Source organism: Canis lupus, chromosome 2, assembly GCF_003254725.2.
Source record: "Canis lupus dingo isolate Sandy chromosome 2, ASM325472v2, whole genome shotgun sequence".
Lineage (NCBI taxonomy): Eukaryota > Metazoa > Chordata > Mammalia > Carnivora > Canidae > Canis > Canis lupus.
Genome location: NC_064244.1, coordinates 34,556,734 through 34,576,608, shown reverse-complemented (window position 1 = coordinate 34,576,608; position 19,875 = coordinate 34,556,734). Strand labels below are relative to the sequence as shown.

Below are 19,875 nucleotides of genomic sequence, written 5' to 3'. Positions count from 1 at the left end.
TTTTGGAATGGGCTTTTATTAAGTTTACTCCACTGCTAACACTATAGTTTCTATTGCTTAATCCTTACAGTATGTTAAATTATTCTAAACATTTAATTCAACTGTGCAGAGAACAACTCAAGATGCAAGGTTTCTAAGTTACTGCCTCAACATAATGGTCTTTAAAATCAATGCTGATATGCAAGCTATTTATCAGTTTATTCAAAGATTTATTTTCTTTGATGTTAATGAATTTACCAAGTACTGACTCCTAGAAATACAAGGCATATTTATCTTTGGCTCATTTTAAAGCTTTTTCAATTATTGTGTCTGCTCAGAGTGAATGTCATAGTTTCCATCCTGAAGGATAACTTACATTTGCTTTATATCCACTACTATTTGAAAATAATTTATTTCTAACCCACCCCCAACAAAACCACTGAATCAGGAATTCAAGTTATTTTTGTCTGTTTGTTTATACTCATTTTATGCCAGAATTGGTTTCCAGAGACTAGAGCATAAAAATCATACTAAATCTAATTCATTTACTCAATTTTATTTTCCTGTTCTTATCTTAAATGCAAAAACCCAGTGGAAATTTGCATAGCAACTATTATCAATTGCAATAAAGCTTATCAGTCATATTAAAAGAGAAAAATATTTTAATCATTCTCAAGACTATTAAGAAGCCAACAATCCAATATCTGAAATCCTTCTGATAAGATGGCAGCCATTGGTAAAATCCCAAACTTCTCTAATGAAAAAAATTGTAAATAGCCATCCAAGCCAATCTTAGGTCATATGTGAAAGTGAGCTTCAGTATTCATTTGGAACACTTTTTAAAAATAGTGATTTAATGATTATAAATCTATGAACAAAATTTATAGTTCTAACTACTTGTAATTCTTCTTTAAATTGTAATTCTTCTTTAAACGCAAGACTAGCATAGTTGCATAAAGAAGAGCAAAATAATTTTAGCACATAGGGATTACTAAATGCAGAAAAAGACATGACTAAGAACTAAATTTCCTTGTGTTTGCTGATTTAAATAATCCAATCCCTTTGAGAATATACCATGCTGAAGGTCCATTCCATTTCTAGTTTAAGGAATTGCCTCATTGGTTAAGTACACATTAAAGATAGTTTTTAAAGCCCTCAAATTCTAAGGTTATCATATAGCTAAATAAATACAGTGTACTGATAAAGCTATGGGTTAAAAAAAAAAAAGCTATGGGTTGGTTACTCATCTTAAAATAAACAATAACAAACACAATGCCATCAAGAGCTATAGAGTACTCATGATTAGCCTCATTTTAATATCACTTAATAAAGAGCATATTAAATATGATCATAAAATTAAGATGGTATAGTTTTTTTACATTTATTTATTTATTTATTTCAAAGAAAGAGGGAGACTGAGCGCATGGGAGGAAGGGCAAAGGGAGAGTAGCTCAAACCGACTGCACTGACTGCAAAGCCTAATGTGGGGCTCAGTCTCATGACCCATGAGATCACGACCTGAGCCAAAACCATGAATTGGGTGCTTAACCAACTGTGCTACCCAGGCGCCCCTAAGATACTATACTTTTAAGAGAAATTGACTAATTTCTTTTTTGGCAAGAATGTTAAAAGCAATCCTTGATTTGGAAAATTTTCTGGTTTCATTCTTAAATTTCAGTAATTCTGAATTGAATGAAAGAAACTTTGTCCATTAAATTTATTTTAAAATATTTATCTTAAAGCAGAGACAGAGGAAGATGTCCTTGCTAGTTCTCAACTACTCCTGACATCTCACCTCGTTTCATCTCCTACTGCATTGCTTCCTCCAAAGACTTTAAAATTATATTACTGGATAAAATGCTAACTGGTTATGTTAAAACTTTGGTGAATACTTGTATTTTAAATATGTCCCCCCCAAAAAGCAAAGTAAAACAAATAGGACTGAATTGGTAAATGCACAATTCTGTATTTCATTAATTGCTCAGAAAAAGAGATGCTTTTGGATAAGACTTTCCTGCAAGGGGAACATAGTGACATTATAAAGGGCTGAAAGAGAGGGCAGATATAAGATAAAGGGATTCTATATACAAGTTGAAATACTCTAGTGTAAGTTATCTTCTGTAATCTCATAGAACTGTGGACTGGCCATGGGAAGTATTAGCATAAGAAGGCAATGCCATGCTTAAATTCCTGCCACAGTTGTCTTTCTCAATGTTCCTTACTTGGATAGAGATTCCAAGTTTTACTGGAAGCTTTTTGCGAAATACAAACGGAGTAGTGAAATTCAGCATGCATACAGAAAGGAAAAAGCATTGCTAAGAACCAGAGTCAAGGTGATAAACTAGATGCACTGCTATTATGGTAACACTGGACCTAACAAAATAAACAAAAATGAAACCATAGGTATCAGGTAACAACCAGTCTCAAAAAGGAATAATGAATAGGATAGCGTTGGCACCCTGCAATTTAATTGTCCTTCATTTCTCAGTCTACCCCATTCAACGCAATTCTGTTTAAGAGGACTAGAAAAACTATAAATTGTACTCTATGATATCAAATCAGTAGATAACGTTCTAAGAGAACAATTCATTTCTCTCTTCATATTTCTCATGTTAATTTGGACTAAAGTAATTGTCTCCAACCTCCCTAAAATTAAAAGTGATTTTCAAATGTTCTCCATTATTAAACATAATCATACTCTTTCCTCACAGTGCAAAAACTACTACTTGAACATAATAAGCAATGTTTTATGTTAACAAAGCAGTAGGTAATGAAGAGCGACTGCATAAAATTATGTAAATAACTATAAAACTTCATCTTCTGCTAAAAAAAGTGAATAGTACACATCAGCACAGGTACCACCACTACTAAAATAAAAATGATAATCATTTTAAAATCTCAAAACATTTTCATAGAAGAGGATATTTATGAATGAATTTCAAGTCTACATAGAGTACCACTAAAAATAAAATGTAAACATGGAATACTGAGGATATAGTATTATTATGTTATACTGCAGTATAATATTCATTTTTTAAGGTTTATTTCTTTATCTGAGAGATAGAGCAAGGAGGCCTGCATGAGTGAGGAGGAGAGACCGACAGAGGGAGAGGAAGAGAAATCCTCAAGCCAATTTGCCCCATGGTTGGAACCCAGTTCAAGTCTCCATCCCAGGACTCTGATCATGACCTGATATAATCAAGAGTTCCAGGCTTAACCTACAGAGCCACCCAGGCACCCCCCCAAACATTCTTTAATAAGGGAGAAAGGGCACATTTTGATCCTGAAGAGAACTGAGAGCAGTCTTTAATGATTTTTTTAAAGATTTATTTATTTATTTATGATAGACACAGAGAGGCAGAGACACAGGCAGAGGGAGAAGCAGGCTCCATGCCAGGAGCCTGACGTGGGACTCGATCCTGGGACTCCAGGATCGCGCCCTGGGCCAAAGGCAGGCGCTAAACCGCTGAGTAACCCAGGGATCCCCTGAGAGCAGTCTTTAAAAGTAATATGGCCATATCAAAATTTAGATTTGAAAGTTAAATAAACTTAAAGAACTATTCTCATAAATACTTGTAAAAATAAAAAAGACTGCTTTATGAAAAAAACAAAACCTACAAACGACTTCAAATATTTGATTGGAAATATAAATACTTAAAAACAAGTTGAACTATTTAAAAATTGAAGTATCAAGAAAAACATGATGCACAGAGTACAATAGACAAAACACAAAATGAACTTTTTTTAATTTTTAAAAGTAGGCTGCATGCGCATCATGGGGCTTGAGCTCACCACCCCAAGAGTCACATGCTCTACCGTCTGAGCCAACAGACACCCCCAAAACGAGCTTTTAGATAAATTATATTAGGCATTAGTAGAAATATTTGAGATTTTACAGCAATATGCTATATTAGAAAGGATGAAGATATTCTGAGAGGGCATGAGGGCAAAAAGCGATTAATAAATTCTTCACAGAGCAACATATGGAAATTTAAAAAGTAATAACCCACCTTTCCAGAGTAGTCCCCTCCAGAAGACTCTCCTTCCATTTCCACATCTGGTACTGGACACGGTGGAAGGCTGGGGCTGAAGGCCATGAGGTCGGCCTTGGGCGGGCCCTCCCCAGAGCACACCCTCTGCCGCCTCTGCTGCGAGTACGACCAGCTCCCCACCGCGCTGGAGCACACCAGCGTGGGCTTCCCCGGCCCGCACGCGCCCTCGCTGGGCGGCGCCGAGCACCGCAGCGCCGTGGACAGCAGCAGCGTGAGCACCAACAGGCTGGACACCGCGCAGATGGCGACGATCAGGTACACGTTGACGTCCACCAGCGCCGCGCCCGCGCCCGCGCCCGCGCCCGCGCCCGCGCCGCCCGCCAACACCCGCGACGACGGCCTGGGCGCCTGGCCGCTCTCCACCAGCGACAGCAGCACAGTGGCCGTGGCCGTCAGCGCCGGCTCGCCGTGGTCCTTCACCAGCACCAGCAGGCGCTGGCGCGGCGCGTCCGCCTCGTCCAGGGCGCGCGTCGTGCTGATCTCGCCCGTGTACAGCGCCACGCGGAACGGGCTGCGCGCGCCCCCCGCCGCCGGCTGCAGCTCGTACGACAGCCACGCGTTGTAGCCCGAGTCCGCGTCCACCGCGCGCACCTTGGCCACCACGTGGCCCGCGCCCACCGCCCGCGACACCGGCTCGCTCAGCGCGCCGCCCCCGCCGCGCGCCCCGGGCAGGGGCAGGGGCAGGGGCAGCGGCAGCAGCGCGGGCGCGTTGTCGTTCTCGTCCAGCACGAACACCTGCAGCGTCACGTTGCTGCCCAGGGGAGGCACGCCCGCGTCGCGCGCGCTCACTTGGAACTGCAGCAGCTCCAGCTCCTCGTGGTCCAGCGGCTGCAGCGCGTACACCTTGCCGCTCTCCGCGTGCACCGACACGTAGCTCGACAGCGCGCGCTCGCCCACGCGCCGCTCCACCAGCGAGTAGGACACCAGCGCGTTCTCCTGCGCGTCCGCGTCCCGCGCCGACACCGTGAAGATGTGGCAGCCGGGCGGGTTGTTCTCCTTCACGAACACCGTGTACTCGGGCTGCGCGAATGCCGGCGCGTTGTCGTTCACGTCGGCCACCTCCACGGACACGCTGGCCGTGGCCGACAGCGAAGGCGAGCCTCCGTCGCGTGCGGTCACTACCAGAGCGTAGTTCGCCACGCTCTCTCTGTCCAGGGCGCTGTCCAGCACCAGCGAATAGTAATTCTTGAAGGTGGACACCAGCTTGAAGGGGACTTGGGGTGTGAGTGAGCAGGTCACCTGCCCGTTGGCGCCAGAGTCACGGTCAGTTACACTGATTAGGGCGATGACGGTGCCGACCTGAGCATCTTCTTGCACCGGGAGAGCCAAAGAAGTGATAACCACCTCAGGTGGATTATCATTTTCATCCAGAACTTCCACTAGGACGGTGCAGTGACTAACCATGGGTGGGTTTCCTCTATCTGTAACATCTACATGAATTTCATAAGTGTTACTATCCTCAAAGTCAATAGCATCATTTACCCTTATTTCTCCCGTTTTTTCATTCATTAGAAATTTCCTTCTTATGCTGGGAGAAACCAAAGCACTAAATGAATATATCATTTCCTTGTTTATTCCTTCATCTGCATCAGACGCATTTAGCCATATTACTAATGTTTGGTTCGCTGAATTTTCATACATCTTTACTTCATAAACAGATCGGTCAAATATAGGCGCATTATCATTGGCATCCAACACCAAGATCAGCAGAGTAACAGATCCTGTATATTCCGGTTTGCCTCCATCAGTTGCCGTTAATAACAACTGAAGCTGAGGGTTTTCTTCACGATCTAGCATTTTTCCTAGAACAAGCACTGGAAATTTGCCTTTGTCTTTTTTGTTTATAATATCAAGAATGAAAAACTCATTTGGACTGAGTCTATAAGTCAGCACTGCGTTCTCTCCAACATCCGCATCAGAGGCGCCTTCTAGCGGAAACCGGGAGTCAAGCAGTCGAGATTCCGGTATCGAAAGCTTTTGTTCTGAGACTGAGAAGATGGGCGCATTGTCGTTAATGTCCTTCACCTCCACCTCCACATGGAAAACCTGCAGCGGCCTGTCTACGATCACCTCCAGGTGGATGCTGCACTCCAGAGTCCTCCCACACAGCTCCTCCCGGTCGATCCGAGAATTCACAAACAAAATGCCATTCTGCAGATTTACCTCCAGAAGGTCCCCGTGGCCTTTGGACGCCAGTCGGAAAAGGCGCGGCACCAGCTCCGCCAGCTCCAGCCCCAGGTCCTGGGCGATGCGGCCCACGAAGGTGCCGTGTTTGGCCTCCTCCGGGACCGAGTAGCGGACCTGGCCGCTCCCCGCCTTCCAGGCTGCGAGGAGCAGAAGCAAAAGAAGCCCGTGCTGGGCTATGAGGCCGCTGGGTGTGTAGACCAGCATCATACCTTTTTGTCGATTTACAAATTGATGAATCAGCGGTCTAAAACAAACATGCTCTCTGGATTTTCCTATTCTATTTCTTACATCCAATTTTGTCGAAATGGCTGAGATCTGAGTATGTAGCTCCTTTTTAGTCCTTGAAAAACAGGATTATGCCTTTGTTGTAAAAAATTTTATGGAAGACAGCGACATCCGGTGGCTGAATGTGTAAGTACATTTCCATAAGTTTAACAACTTGTTTCATAGCTTTTAATTCTATTTTTACGTATTTGTATCTCTATGGATCTTCAAAACTTCACGTGATTTCTCTTTAATATATAATAGTAATTATCATCTACTCTTAGTTCAGCGTTTTGTTGAGTGCAGAGCTTCAGAGAGGTAATTTCTCCCCCAACCATGATTATCATTCGCTACATTTGAAAATACTTAGTATTTGTATATAGTGAGTGTATCAAAGTAAAATACCCAGTATTTTACTGGGTAACAAATTTAGACGTCTTCAACTTTTTAAAAGATCTTATTTATTTGAGAGAGAAAGAGAGAGAGTGCACAGCAGAGAGAAGCAGAGAGGGGGAGAAGCAGACTCGCCACTGAGCAGGGAGCCAGATGCCAAGACTTGATCTCGAAACTCTAGAATCGTGACCTGAGCTAAATGCAGGGGATTAACCTACCGAGCAATGCAGGTGCCCCTAAATGTCTTCAATGTTGACACTTAATTTACTTCTTTTTTATTATTTTGAGATTAAATAAACCTTACTGGACACTAATCTGAAGAATCAGTTCTCTGTGAGGTGTTTGAAACTCCTAAATTTCAGTCATCACTAGATAGTTGAGGGAAGATTATTGGCTTTGACATCAGAAATGTCTCCATTCTGATTCCTATTCTTAAACTTACTAGTTTTGTGACTTGGGGAGAATAATTTAAACTCTCTCTGCCTCTGTTTCCAGTTTTATAACATTCATAAAGTAACAATATAGTGATTGTATCAATTATGATACTTTAAATGCCTAGGACAGTACCTTAAGGAGAGTAAGTGCTTCACAAATGGCAATATCCTCAGGCCTCAATTTAGCCACATTTCTTTTCATATTGTGTCAAGACCACAATTGGCTTTTTGGTAGAAATTATTGCCTATAGAATTTTATCACTCTGCAATGCCTTTACTATTACTACTGCACAGGCTGATTGGTGGTTCTTGTCTTTAGGAAAATAGAAAAGTGCTTTTTATTGAGAAATTTGTTACTACAGGGAGAAGTTTCATTTTTTGCTATGCATCTTACATGGGCAAAAATAATCTTAGTTATGATTCTAAATAAAATAATTCAAAAATTTATGATTTCTACTGGCAGGGACAAGTGCTTTCATCTTTATTATATTTAATCTTTTCAAGTACCCTAAATGAACAGTTTTGGAATTATCTAATAGTTTATCAGTATCAATAAAGCCTTTCATCACCACCTGCAGTAAAAATATTTTCTCTTTCTCAAAGTTCTTGGAATCAAATATTCAGCAACTGACATTCCCTATTAATATATCTACACTACTGAAAGAAAAAAGAGAGAAAATTCTCTTTTTCCAATAAGAGAAAACTTAATAATAGGACCTTTGGTCTTATCCAAAAGGTTAATTTATTTACTTTAATGATATTATGATTTATAAAAGAGCCAAAAAAATTTTAATCCTTTCCATTGTTATTAAGAGCTAAAAAAATAGAGCAACATTTGAACAAGAAAATAGATAGGAATGAGTCATTGAATTGATTCATCTGTTCTACTAAATTGTTTTTACACTTTTCTACTTCTTTAGACTGACCTTAAAGGTTAAAGTCCAAAAAAAAAAAAAAGGCTAAAGTCCATTCATATTCTGGTTTTAAGGATTATTTTTCTTGTAAAGCATGGATTAAACATAAACAAAACTCCATTCCTTATTAATGTGTGTTTTATAGCAAGCAATAACATAGCTGTGCCAATTAAATCTTCAATAATGAGTAGAAAGTAGGGGATACTTAAATTATATCCTGTCAAATAATAGGAACTTGCTTTGCCAAGCATCTCAATAGGGCTATTGGATCTAAAACTTCAATTGAGTAAGAACCACCTGGAGTGCTTATTAAAATTTGCAAATTTGCCAGTCCTACTTATTTCAAAATGTTGTCGTGGAGTCTGGGAACCAGAATGTTCATTAAGGACTCCAGGTGTTGCTAATTCAGTTAGCATTACCAGGTCTAGGATAGGATAGGCTCACCATAGACGGACCCCAAGTTACCTAGGATATACTCCCTTTATGTCTGTGATCCTGTGTATTTATTTATAGTGTCCCTTCACTCTCAAGTTTCAGATTGGATCAGAACTTAGCCTACAAGTTGGGGACTGATAAAGGGAAGTTTCATTATTAGCTTCTTAATTGCTACTTGAATTGAGGAGTGTTATCCGCAGAAACACAGAGAGCTAGCTACTAAATAAATACTAAAGTGTCTTCCATGCTCTCACCTCTCTACTTTGAACTTCCAAGCTATTTTGAATCCTAACCTCCTTGGATCCCAGTGTGCTCATGCTTTCTGATGATGCAAAAGATAAATTCATTGTTAGATGTTCACTGATCTTCTGAAAATTTGCATATGATGATAGCTCGTATTCATGAGAAAATAAATATTAATATAAGGACAAAATTACCAATTATATCAATACAGCCATCAATAATAAAGAATAAAATTTATAGTTATAGGAGATATATTAAGTATTTAATAAATAATACTTGCTCTAAGAAACTAGTGGGAGTGTGGAGGGGAGTGAGATTTCTAGCACTCTTCAGTCCATATAATCCATACAGCATACAATCAAATACCCGGGCTCAATTCATTTAATTCATTGATTCATCTGTTCTACTAAATTGTTTTTATACTTTTCTACTTCTTTAGACTGACCTTAGGTTAAAGTCCATTCAAATTCTGATTCAGGTGTCCTTGCACCTGAAAAAGTGCAAGGACAGAGATATTTGAAGGCATAAGTTTGGATTTAAGGGGAGTTATGCTGGGACACCTGGGTGGCTCAGTGCTTGAGCCTCTGCCTTTGGCTCAGGACAGGGTCCCGGGGTCCCAAGACCCAGTCCACATTGGGCTTCCTGGGTGGAGCCTGTTTCTCACTCTGCCTGTGTCTCTGCCTCTCTGTGTGTGTGTCTCTCATGAATAAATAAATAAATAATTTTTTAAAAAAGTAAGAAGAGTTATGCTGACAGACATAGATAGGATTGATCACGGGAGCATAGAGAATACTCAACTTTTGAAAGAAGTATAATGAAAAGAGGCCCTTGAGGGGTGCAGTGGATTAAATGGTGAACTCTTGATTTTGGCTTGTCTTGAGATTGGCCCTGCATTGGGTTTTGGGCTCAGTGAAGAGTATGCTAAATCTTCTCTCTCCCTCTCCCTCTATCCCTCCCTGTGCTTACTCACTCTCTCAGATAGATAGATAGATAGATAGATAGATAGATAGATAGATAAATAGATAGATAAATAAATAAATAAATAAAAATTTAAAAAGAAATATAATGAAAATTGATTGCTTTGGAACATATACTACACATGTCTTCTATAAGGGAAAAGAAAAATTACTGAAATATATCATTTAAGTGAATTTTACTTGCACTTTCATGGTTATACTGTGGCTCTATTCTCAAAACTACTCTGATTTTGCTCTGCTGAGTTTTTTTTTTAATTTTTTATTTTTGATAGTCACATAGAGAGAGAGAGAGAGAGGCAGAGACACAGGCAGAGGGAGAAGCAGGCTCCATGCACCGGAAGCCCGATGCGGGACTCGATCCCGGGTCTCCAGGATCGCGCCCTGGGCCAAAGGCAGGCGCTAAACCGCTGTGCCACCCAGGGACCCCTCTGCTGAGTTTTTAATTAAGGAATGTATCTAACACAATAAAAAATCCTGGAATAGACTGGAATAAGTCACATAACAAAAACTCACTGTAAGTACAAAGGAAATTTCTACAATATAAATTAGAAAACAAAAGCTTCAACTAAAGACAGAGTGTGAAGAAACACCAATCTGATAGTCACAGGCCACAATTCAGAAAATATAATTTTAACATGGAATGAATTTGAAGGTGCAATCTCATCTCCAGATTTCTGTCTTTCAGGATATTGAGGGGAGGGGATCCCTGGGTGGCTCAGCGGTTTAGCACCTGCCTTTGGCCCAGGGCATGGTCCTGGAGTCCTGGGATCGAGTCCTGGGACCGAGTTCCGCATCTGGCTCCCTGCATGGAGCCTGCTTCTTCCTCTACCTGTGTCTCTACCTCTGTGTGTGTGTGTGTCTCATAAATAAATAAATTTTTTTTAAAAAAAGAATACTGAGGGGAAAAGTAAAGCATCTCAAATGACAAGAGTAACTTTTTTAAGGTATAGACTATGAATTCAACAGAATTCAAAGTGTAGAATAGATATCTCTAATGCACAAACATTATATACTAACAAAAATTTCAGTAAAAAGGAGAAAGTCTTCTGAAGAAAGTACCTGACAGGAAGTTTTTTTTTTTCCAATATCAGATAAAAATTTAATTTTATAAATTTCAAAATACTTTCTAAATATAGAAAAAATTTTCAATCAATACATTGTCAAGCATATAGAAACATATTTTACACAACTTGGAATGAGAGTTGTATTTCTAACATTTATTGTCAGAATTCTATTCCTAAGGTAAAGTAACTGTTTTCTAGAGTATACTGAAATTTACTCATTGAAATAAAAAACACTGAGTAAGGCTGGCCAACCAAGTCTTCAGCCTCACACAGAGAAAGGTAGAAAACTACAAAGTTAATGTAACAGTTACTACACATTTTGCTTTGGGACTTCTTGTAAACAATAGAATTATTTTAAAGCACCATGCAAACTTTAGAAATGAATACATGGTAGAGTGGTGTTGAAATATATTTAATGTGTAGCGATTAAATTGTTGGTCACTGAATACTTTTCAGATAGGTTTGTTTGGTTTTTTTTTCAGATAGGTATTAAATGAAACTAATTCAGATTCAGCAACCAATAAATACGTACTCAGTGTATTTTTTTATTTTTCATTTAAATATTTTTTCTTTTCAAGATTCCATCCATTTATTAATGACAGACACAGAGAGAGAGGCAGAGGGAGAAGCAGGCTCCATAGGGGGAGACCGACGTGGGACTGGATCTCGGGTCTACAGGATCATGTCCAGGGTCGAAGGCGGCGCTAAACCGCTGAGCCACCCGGTCTGTCCTCAGTGTATGGTTTTTAATGATTCACAATTGGAAGACGAAACACAAAAGTCAACTATAAACTTAAAGTGCTAAGTTCTGAAAAATAAATAAGAAATACTTGCAGATCTCTAGAATGAGAAAAAAAACTATAAAGGCACCGTCTGAGGTAATAAGAATTTTTTTTCAGACTTCAAAAATAAATAGATAAAAGAATAAAATATTTGAGTAACCCACCTTTCCAGAGGACTGCAAAGAAGCTTGTGGATCTTCAGTTGCATTTAGAGATCCGGGACACGGAGGCAGGCTGGGGCTGAAGGCCATGAGGTCGGCCTTGGGCGGGCCCTCCCCAGAGCACACCCTCTGCCGCCTCTGCTGCGAGTACGACCAGCTCCCCACCGCGCTGGAGCACACCAGCGTGGGCTTCCCCGGCCCGCACGCGCCCTCGCTGGGCGGCGCCGAGCACCGCAGCGCCGTGGACAGCAGCAGCGTGAGCACCAACAGGCTGGACACCGCGCAGATGGCGACGATCAGGTACACGTTGACGTCCACCAGCGCCGCGCCCGCGCCCGCGCCCGCGCCCGCGCCCGCGCCCGCGCCCGCGCCGCCCGCCAACACCCGCGACGACGGCCTGGGCGCCTGGCCGCTCTCCACCAGCGACAGCAGCACAGTGGCCGTGGCCGTCAGCGCCGGCTCGCCGTGGTCCTTCACCAGCACCAGCAGGCGCTGGCGCGGCGCGTCCGCCTCGTCCAGGGCGCGCGTCGTGCTGATCTCGCCCGTGTACAGCGCCACGCGGAACGGGCTGCGCGCGCCCCCCGCCGCCGGCTGCAGCTCGTACGACAGCCACGCGTTGTAGCCCGAGTCCGCGTCCACCGCGCGCACCTTGGCCACCACGTGGCCCGCGCCCACCGCCCGCGACACCGGCTCGCTCAGCGCGCCGCCCCCGCCGCGCGCCCCGGGCAGGGGCAGGGGCAGGGGCAGCGGCAGCAGCGCGGGCGCGTTGTCGTTCTCGTCCAGCACGAACACCTGCAGCGTCACGTTGCTGCCCAGGGGAGGCACGCCCGCGTCGCGCGCGCTCACTTGGAACTGCAGCAGCTCCAGCTCCTCGTGGTCCAGCGGCTGCAGCGCGTACACCTTGCCGCTCTCCGCGTGCACCGACACGTAGCTCGACAGCGCGCGCTCGCCCACGCGCCGCTCCACCAGCGAGTAGGACACCAGCGCGTTCTCCTGCGCGTCCGCGTCCCGCGCCGACACCGTGAAGATGTGGCAGCCGGGCGGGTTGTTCTCCTTCACGAACACCGTGTACTCGGGCTGCGCGAATGCCGGCGCGTTGTCGTTCACGTCGGCCACCTCCACGGACACGCTGGCCGTGGCCGACAGCGAAGGCGAGCCTCCGTCGCGTGCGGTCACTACCAGAGCGTAGTTCGCCACGCTCTCTCTGTCCAGGGCGCTGTCCAGCACCAGCGAATAGTAATTCTTGAAGGTGGACACCAGCTTGAAGGGGACTTGGGGTGTGAGTGAGCAGGTCACCTGCCCGTTGGCGCCAGAGTCACGGTCGGACACGCTGATCAAGGTGATGACTGTGCCGGGTTGAGCATTCTCTGAGATAGGGAGAGACAGGGAGGTAACAGTCAACTCTGGAGCATTATCATTAGCATCCAAAACTTGCACAAGAACTGTACAATGACCAGCTAGTGGTAGGGAGCCTTTATCGATTGCTTCCACTCGAAGTTTGTAGGTTTTGCTTTCTTCAAAGTCGATATGTCCTATTGCTATAATTTCTCCACTTACGGCATCTATGTAGAATTTAGATTTTATATCTGGGGAAATGTCACTAAAGAATGAGTAAATAATATCCCCATTCAAGCCTTCATCCAAGTCTGAGGCATTAAGTTTAATTACCAAAGTCCCATTGGGGACGTTTTCTGGTAATTTCACAGCATAGAGTGTTCTATCAAAAGCTGGGGCGTTGTCATTGGCGTCCAGCACTTTGATGAGTAACTGAACGGTGCCAGTCAGCTCAGGTTTGCCTCTATCAGTGGCCGTGAGCAATAAATGAAGTTCCGGAGATTGCTCCCTGTCTAAAGGCTTCCGTAATACAAGTCCAAGAGGCTTTACCTGTTCGTCATTTGTTGGCACGTCCAGAGAGAAAAATTCGTTGGGGCTCAGTCTGTAAGTCAACAGCGCGTTCTCCTCAATATCTGCGTCGGAAGCGTCCTCTAGTGGAAACCGAGAGTCAAGCATCCTAGATTCGGCTATAAACAGGTACTTTTGTGTCTCGGGGAACACAGGCGCATTGTCGTTAATGTCCTTCACCTCCACCTCCACATGGAAAACCTGCAGCGGCCTGTCCACGATCACCTCCAGGTGGATGCTGCACTCCAGAGTCCTCCCACACAGCTCCTCGCGGTCGATCCGAGAATTCACAAACAAAATGCCATTCTGCAGATTCACCTCCAGAAGGTCCCCGTGGCCTTTGGACGCCAGTCGGAAAAGGCGCGGCACCAGCTCCGCCAGCTCCAGCCCCAGGTCCTGGGCGATGCGGCCCACGAAGGTGCCGTGTTTGGCCTCCTCCAGGACCGAGTAGTGGATCTGACCGCTCGCGGGCTCCCAGGCTGTGAGCATCATAAAAAACAGCAGTAGCTGCCGGTGCTCCCGATCGCCTTGATTTGAGCACACCATTTCAAATTAATTGTTTTTTTTTTCATTCAAATCGTAACTTGTCTCAAAATTTGGAGGAATCGTATCTCTTCCTTACCATCCTGAAGTGCTCGCCATTGTTCATCATCCGCTTAGAAAAATAGAGTGGAGTCTTTCCAATATGAAAACGGATGACTTAGTTTTGGCTTGAATGAGAAAATTTCGCGGTAAAGAGCGACATCATGTGGCCAAATAGTAAGTACTAACTACAAATAACTACAAACTTTTTATTAATAAATGTGAAATTTTATTTTAACCTCTGATTCCCCCCCCTTCAGTTTAGCTACAGCACAAGACAACACTTCTCACGCCTGCTGAAAGCATTAAGAGACTTAACTTCTAAATATTTAGTGTGACCATAACTGCGGTCTCCTTATGCCTTGAGGCATCAAGGATCAAGTCCCACATCGAGTTCCCTGCGTGGAGCCTGCTTCTCCCTCTACCTGTGTCTCTGTGTCTCTGCCTCTCTCTCTCTCTCTCTCTCTCTCTCTCTCCATGAATAAATAAATGAAATCTTAAAAAAAAGAATTTATAAACTCCGTTCCAAAAGTTCATAGTACTTATCTCTTTATTATTTCCATCTTTTCTAATCCTCACATTTCATGAACATCTACCTTTTTTTACAACCTCCAATTTAATTTAGATTATTTATTTCATAACAAATTTATTTCATTAAATATTGGTACCCATCTGTCATACTTAGGGCAGTCTTTAATCAAGCTTGGGGTGTTTTTTTTTTAATTTTTATTTATTTATGATAGTCACAGAGAGAGAGAGAGAGGCAGAGACACAGGCAGAGGGAGAAGCAGGCTCCATGCACTGGGAGCCCGACGTGGGATTCAATCCCGGGTCTCCAGGATCGCGCCCTGGGCCAAAGGCAGGCGCCAAACCGCTGCGCCACCCAGGTATCCCTTGGGGTGTTTTATCCTTTTTAATTTTACTTCACAGAGCAAATTTTCTTGAATGTATTACTTTCCAAGTTTGATATGTGCCTAAAAGAGCTTTTTCCAACTTGCATATGTTTTTAATTAGCACAAAAATGGACAATAAAACCACATAGGCATACCAATTTATGTACTAATGCTAAGAGCATGTACAAATTTTTAAACCACATTTCTCATACTTAATTGTCTTTAATACCATTTAGTCATATAATTCATAGTGGTATAAGTTTATAAAAATGTTTAAGACTGATTGATAGTCCTAACTTAGGTGTCCTTTTGAAATGGAGAATAGAGGAGCTAGTTATGAATTAAATAGTATTTCAGGATGGCATGTTGACTATAAACTCAAAAGGTACACAGATATCAATTCTATAATTAGTAAATATGAATATAACTTATTTAAGCTTACTGGTTCACATTTTTTAAAGCATCCTCATTTGTTTAAAATTAAGTATTATAAATGGTTCTTGAAAGTCTATTATGGACATATGAGTCCAACTAATTGGGGGCCACAGGGGTGAATTATGTGACCATCCAAATTAGAGCCTGGTTTAGAGTTAAGAAATCAAACTACATTACAAAAAAGTTACAGTCATAGGTAACATAATCAGCCACTCAGATAATACAGCTTCCAAAGCTCATATCATCCTGGTGACCCTCCTTTACTTTTGACTTACACATAACCTTTCTTTTGAATAAGCAAAAAATATAAATGTTCACCAAAATCCGGGAAGTCACTGAATTCAATTCTGAATGATAATATCAATTCCGAATGATAGTAGTTTTAGCATTTCATATTACAGTCACTTTCATTACACATATTTTCTTCATTCTAGGTCAAGGTGAGGTAAAATAGGAAGAATATGATTCCCAAATGCAGAGTCTTGAGTTTTGAAGCATCCAAATGAATGTGCATGTGCATGCTGCAAAGCTATCTTTTGCTGGGCTGCAATATGCTGCTGCTCGGCATGGCCTGGAAGTCCTTTTTTTTTCCAAAGAGAGAGAGAGAGCATGGGAGCATGTGCACACAGGAGCATAAGTGGGAGAAGGATAGAGGGACAGGGAGAGTGGAAATCTTAAGCAGGCTCCACACTGTGCTCCATTTTACAACCTGAGATCATGACCTAACCTGAAATCAAGAGTCAGATGCTTAACTGAATGCGCTACCCAAGTGCCTGTGAAAGTCCTTTTAAAAAAAAAGATTTTATTTATTTATTCATGAGAGACAGAGCTTTGGTGGAGGGAGAAGCAGGCTTGAGGCGTTGACAGGATCTCAGGATCCCAGGACCTGAACCAAAGGTAGAGGCTCAACCACTGAGCCACCCAGGTGCCCCTGAAAGTCCTTCTTAAGAGAGAGTCTAGCTCTCTCTTAGAGTGCATTGCTAGTTCCAAGATGATTGGTTGAAGATTGATTACACTAGTAATTTTCTTCCCTCGTTGTCCAGTTCTGCCAAGATAGCAACTCTGTTTTTGTTTTGAAAACCTTGTCCTGAAGAGTTTGCTGACATGTTCCAATTTTCTGTTCCAACTATCTTCAGTGGCAATGAATTTAGCACTAATCACTAGGGCCATTAGAGGGATTTCCTTGCTGTGGGATGGCATTCTAAGGGATATGACCACTTAGATGCTTGCAAAGGAAGCCCAACAGTAGAGTATACAACCTTCTGGTCCTCCTCTGAGCTTCTGCCTTCTGACTCTGCCTACATGAGTTTTAAATATTGCCGCTATCCTGGAGTATTGTAATAGCTTCTTACTGTGTTGTCTTGCCACAACCTCATTTATCCTTTACTAAATCCTGAAAGTCATCTTTCTGAAAAACACCTTTTATCCCAGTTGTTTCATACTTTCAGTTTTCAGAAGACTGTAGAGGTGAGTCAAAATTTCTTACTCTAGTGTTCTAACTTATCCAAGAGATTTTTCTCTTACTACTTTTCCTGCCTTATCCTATACTCTTCCCTGTAAGAACCATATGTTTTGACCAAAGTAGACTATTCTGTTTCTAGACACATTGCAATTTTCTGTGTACTCATTTACTTAAGTTCATCTGTTCCCAAGAATGCCCATCATGTTCAGTATTCCTCTCTCAGAGGAACTTGTCCATTTCTAAAAAGATTTGCTTAGAAAGAGAATCTCAGGGCAGCCCACGTGGCTCAGCAGTTTAGCGCCACCTTCAGCCCAGGGCCCAATCCTAGAGACCTGGGATTGAGTCCACATCAGGCTCCCTGCATGGAGCCTGCTCCTCCCTCTGCCTGTCTCTGCCTCTGTGTGTGTGTGTGTGTGTGTGTGTGTGTGTGTGTGTGTCTGCCTCTGTGTGTGTGTGTGTGTCTCATGAATAAATAAATAAAATCGTTTTAAAAAAATAGAAAGGGAATCTCAGGCAGACTCCGTGCTCAGTGTGGAGCCTGATGTGGGGCTTGACATTCCCCAGAATAGATCACAAATTGGGTCACAAATCAGTCCTCAACGGATACAGAAAGATTGAAGTAATACCATGTACTTTTTCTAACCACAGCACTATGAAACTATAAGTCAACCACAAGAAAATATTTGGAAAGACCACAAATACATGGAGGTTAAACAACATGCTACTGAAGAGTGAATGGGTCAACCAGGAAATCAAATAAGAGATTTTTTAAAAAAATATATGGAAACTGGTGAAATGAAAACACGATGGTCCAAAACCTTTGGGATGCAGCAAAAGCAGTCCTACGAGGGAATTTTATAGTAATATCACCCTCCTCAAGAAGCAAGAAAAATCCCAAATAAATAGCCTAATCTTAAACCTAAAGGAGCTAGAAAAGAACAACAAATTAAGCCTAAAGCCAGAAGAAACAGAGAAATAATAAAGATTAGAGCAGAAACTAAAAAAAAAAGAAATAGAAGATATCAATGAAGCCAGAAACTGTTTCTTGAAAAAATTAATAAAACTGATAAACTTCTAGCCAGATTTACTAAAAAGAAAATAGAAAAAGATCCAAATAAGAAACATCACAAATGAGAGAGGAGAAATAACAACCAACACCACAGAAATACAATCATAAGAGAATATTATGAAAAACTATATGCCAATAAATTGGACAACCTAGAAGAGATGTATAAATGCCTAGAAACATATACTGTACCAAAACTGAAACAGGAGGAAATAGAAAACTTGAACAGAAAAATAATCAGCAAAGAAACTGAATCAGTAACCAAAAAAACTCCCAAAAAGCAGAAGTCCAGAGCCAGATGGCTTCAAGGCAAAATCTACCAAATATGTAAAGAAGAGTTAATACCTATTTTTCCCAAACTATTCCAAAAAACAGAATAGGAAGGAAAATTTCCAAACTCATCCCATGAGGCCAGCATTATCCTGATACCAAAACCAGATAAAAACTCCACTAAAAAAGAGAACTATAAGCCAATATCCTCAATGAACATTGATGTAAAAATTCTCAATAAGATACTAGCAAACCAAATCCAATAGTACATTAAAAAAAAGCATTCATGATGATTAAGAAAGATTTATCCCTAGGTTGCAAAAGTGGTTCAATATTTACAAATCAATCAATATGATACACCACAAGAGTAAAAGAAAGGGTAAGAATCATGTGATTTGGGATGCCTGCATGGCTCAGCAGTTGAGCATCTGCCTTTGGCTCAGGGTGTGATCCTGGGATCTGGATTCAGTCCCACATCCGACTCCTTGCAGGAAACATGCAGCTCCTTCTGCCTGTGTCTCTGCATCTCTCTGTGTGTGTGTCTCTCATGAAAAAATAAATAAAATCTTAGAAAAAAGAACCATATGATTTTTTTTCAATAGATGGAGAAAAAGCATCTGACAAAGTATAACGTCCATTCATGATAAAGACCCCCAACAAAGGAGGTTTAAAAGGAACTTACCTCAAATTAATAAAGGCAATCTATGAAAAAACCCACAGCTAATATCATCTTCAATGAGGAAAAAGTGAGAGCTTTTCCTCTATGGTCAAGAACAAGATGAAGATGTCCACTCTCACCACTATCATTTAATGTAGTACTGGAAGCCCTGGCCATAGCAAGCAGACAACAAAAAGGAATAAAAGGCATGCAAATCAGCAAGGAAGTAGTAAAATTTTCACTATTTGCAGATGACATGATACTCTATACAGAAAACCTGAAAGACTCCACCAAAAATATTTTCTAGAATGGATACATGAATTCAATAAAATCACAGAATACAAAATCAATGTATGTACAGAAATCTGTTGTGTTTTTATACCAATAATGAAGCAGCAGAAAGAAATTAAAGAATCAATCCCATTTACAACTTCACTAAAAACAGAAGAATACTCAAAATAAGTCAGTCGAGAAGGCCAATACCTAGAAATAAGCCTAACCAAAGAAGTGAAAAATCTGTATTCTGAAAACTATAATACAATGATGAAAGAAATTTAAGATGACACAAAGAAATGGAAAGATTTCCCCTACTCATGGATTGGAAGAAACAATATTGTTACAATGTCAATACTACCCAAAGCAATCTACACATTTAATGCAGTCCCTATCAAAATATCAACAGCATTCTTTACAGAGCTAGAACAAATAACTCTATAATTTGT

The 19,875-nt window shown here is 41.7% G+C and overlaps 4 protein-coding genes across 8 annotated transcripts in view; all 4 read right to left on the bottom strand.

The window, feature by feature from the left end:
• Nucleotides 1-19,875, bottom strand: part of LOC112658863 (protocadherin alpha-1-like) — a 153,431-nt gene that overhangs the window by 94,771 nt on the left and 38,785 nt on the right.
• LOC112658858 (protocadherin alpha-3-like) overlaps nt 1-19,875 on the bottom strand; it is a 145,998-nt gene that overhangs the window by 94,772 nt on the left and 31,351 nt on the right.
• The window catches only part of LOC112658864 (protocadherin alpha-4-like), a 138,782-nt gene that overhangs the window by 94,766 nt on the left and 24,141 nt on the right, over nt 1-19,875 (bottom strand).
• LOC112658873 (protocadherin alpha-C2) overlaps nt 1-19,875 on the bottom strand; it is a 162,391-nt gene that overhangs the window by 128,598 nt on the left and 13,918 nt on the right. Inside the window, exon 1 of one of the 5 annotated variants that reach the window (XM_025445113.3) lies at nt 11,889-14,478. The exons of 2 other annotated variants lie outside the window; for them this stretch is intronic. In XM_025445113.3, coding sequence (XP_025300898.3) covers nt 11,889-14,333 — 2,445 coding nt within the window. In that variant the 5' untranslated portion in view covers nt 14,334-14,478. Of the gene's footprint in view, nt 1-3,989; nt 6,558-11,888; nt 14,479-19,875 lie in introns of those variants that run through there. 2 more of the 5 variants (XM_025445114.3, XM_035713862.2) reach the window with 2 other exon arrangements.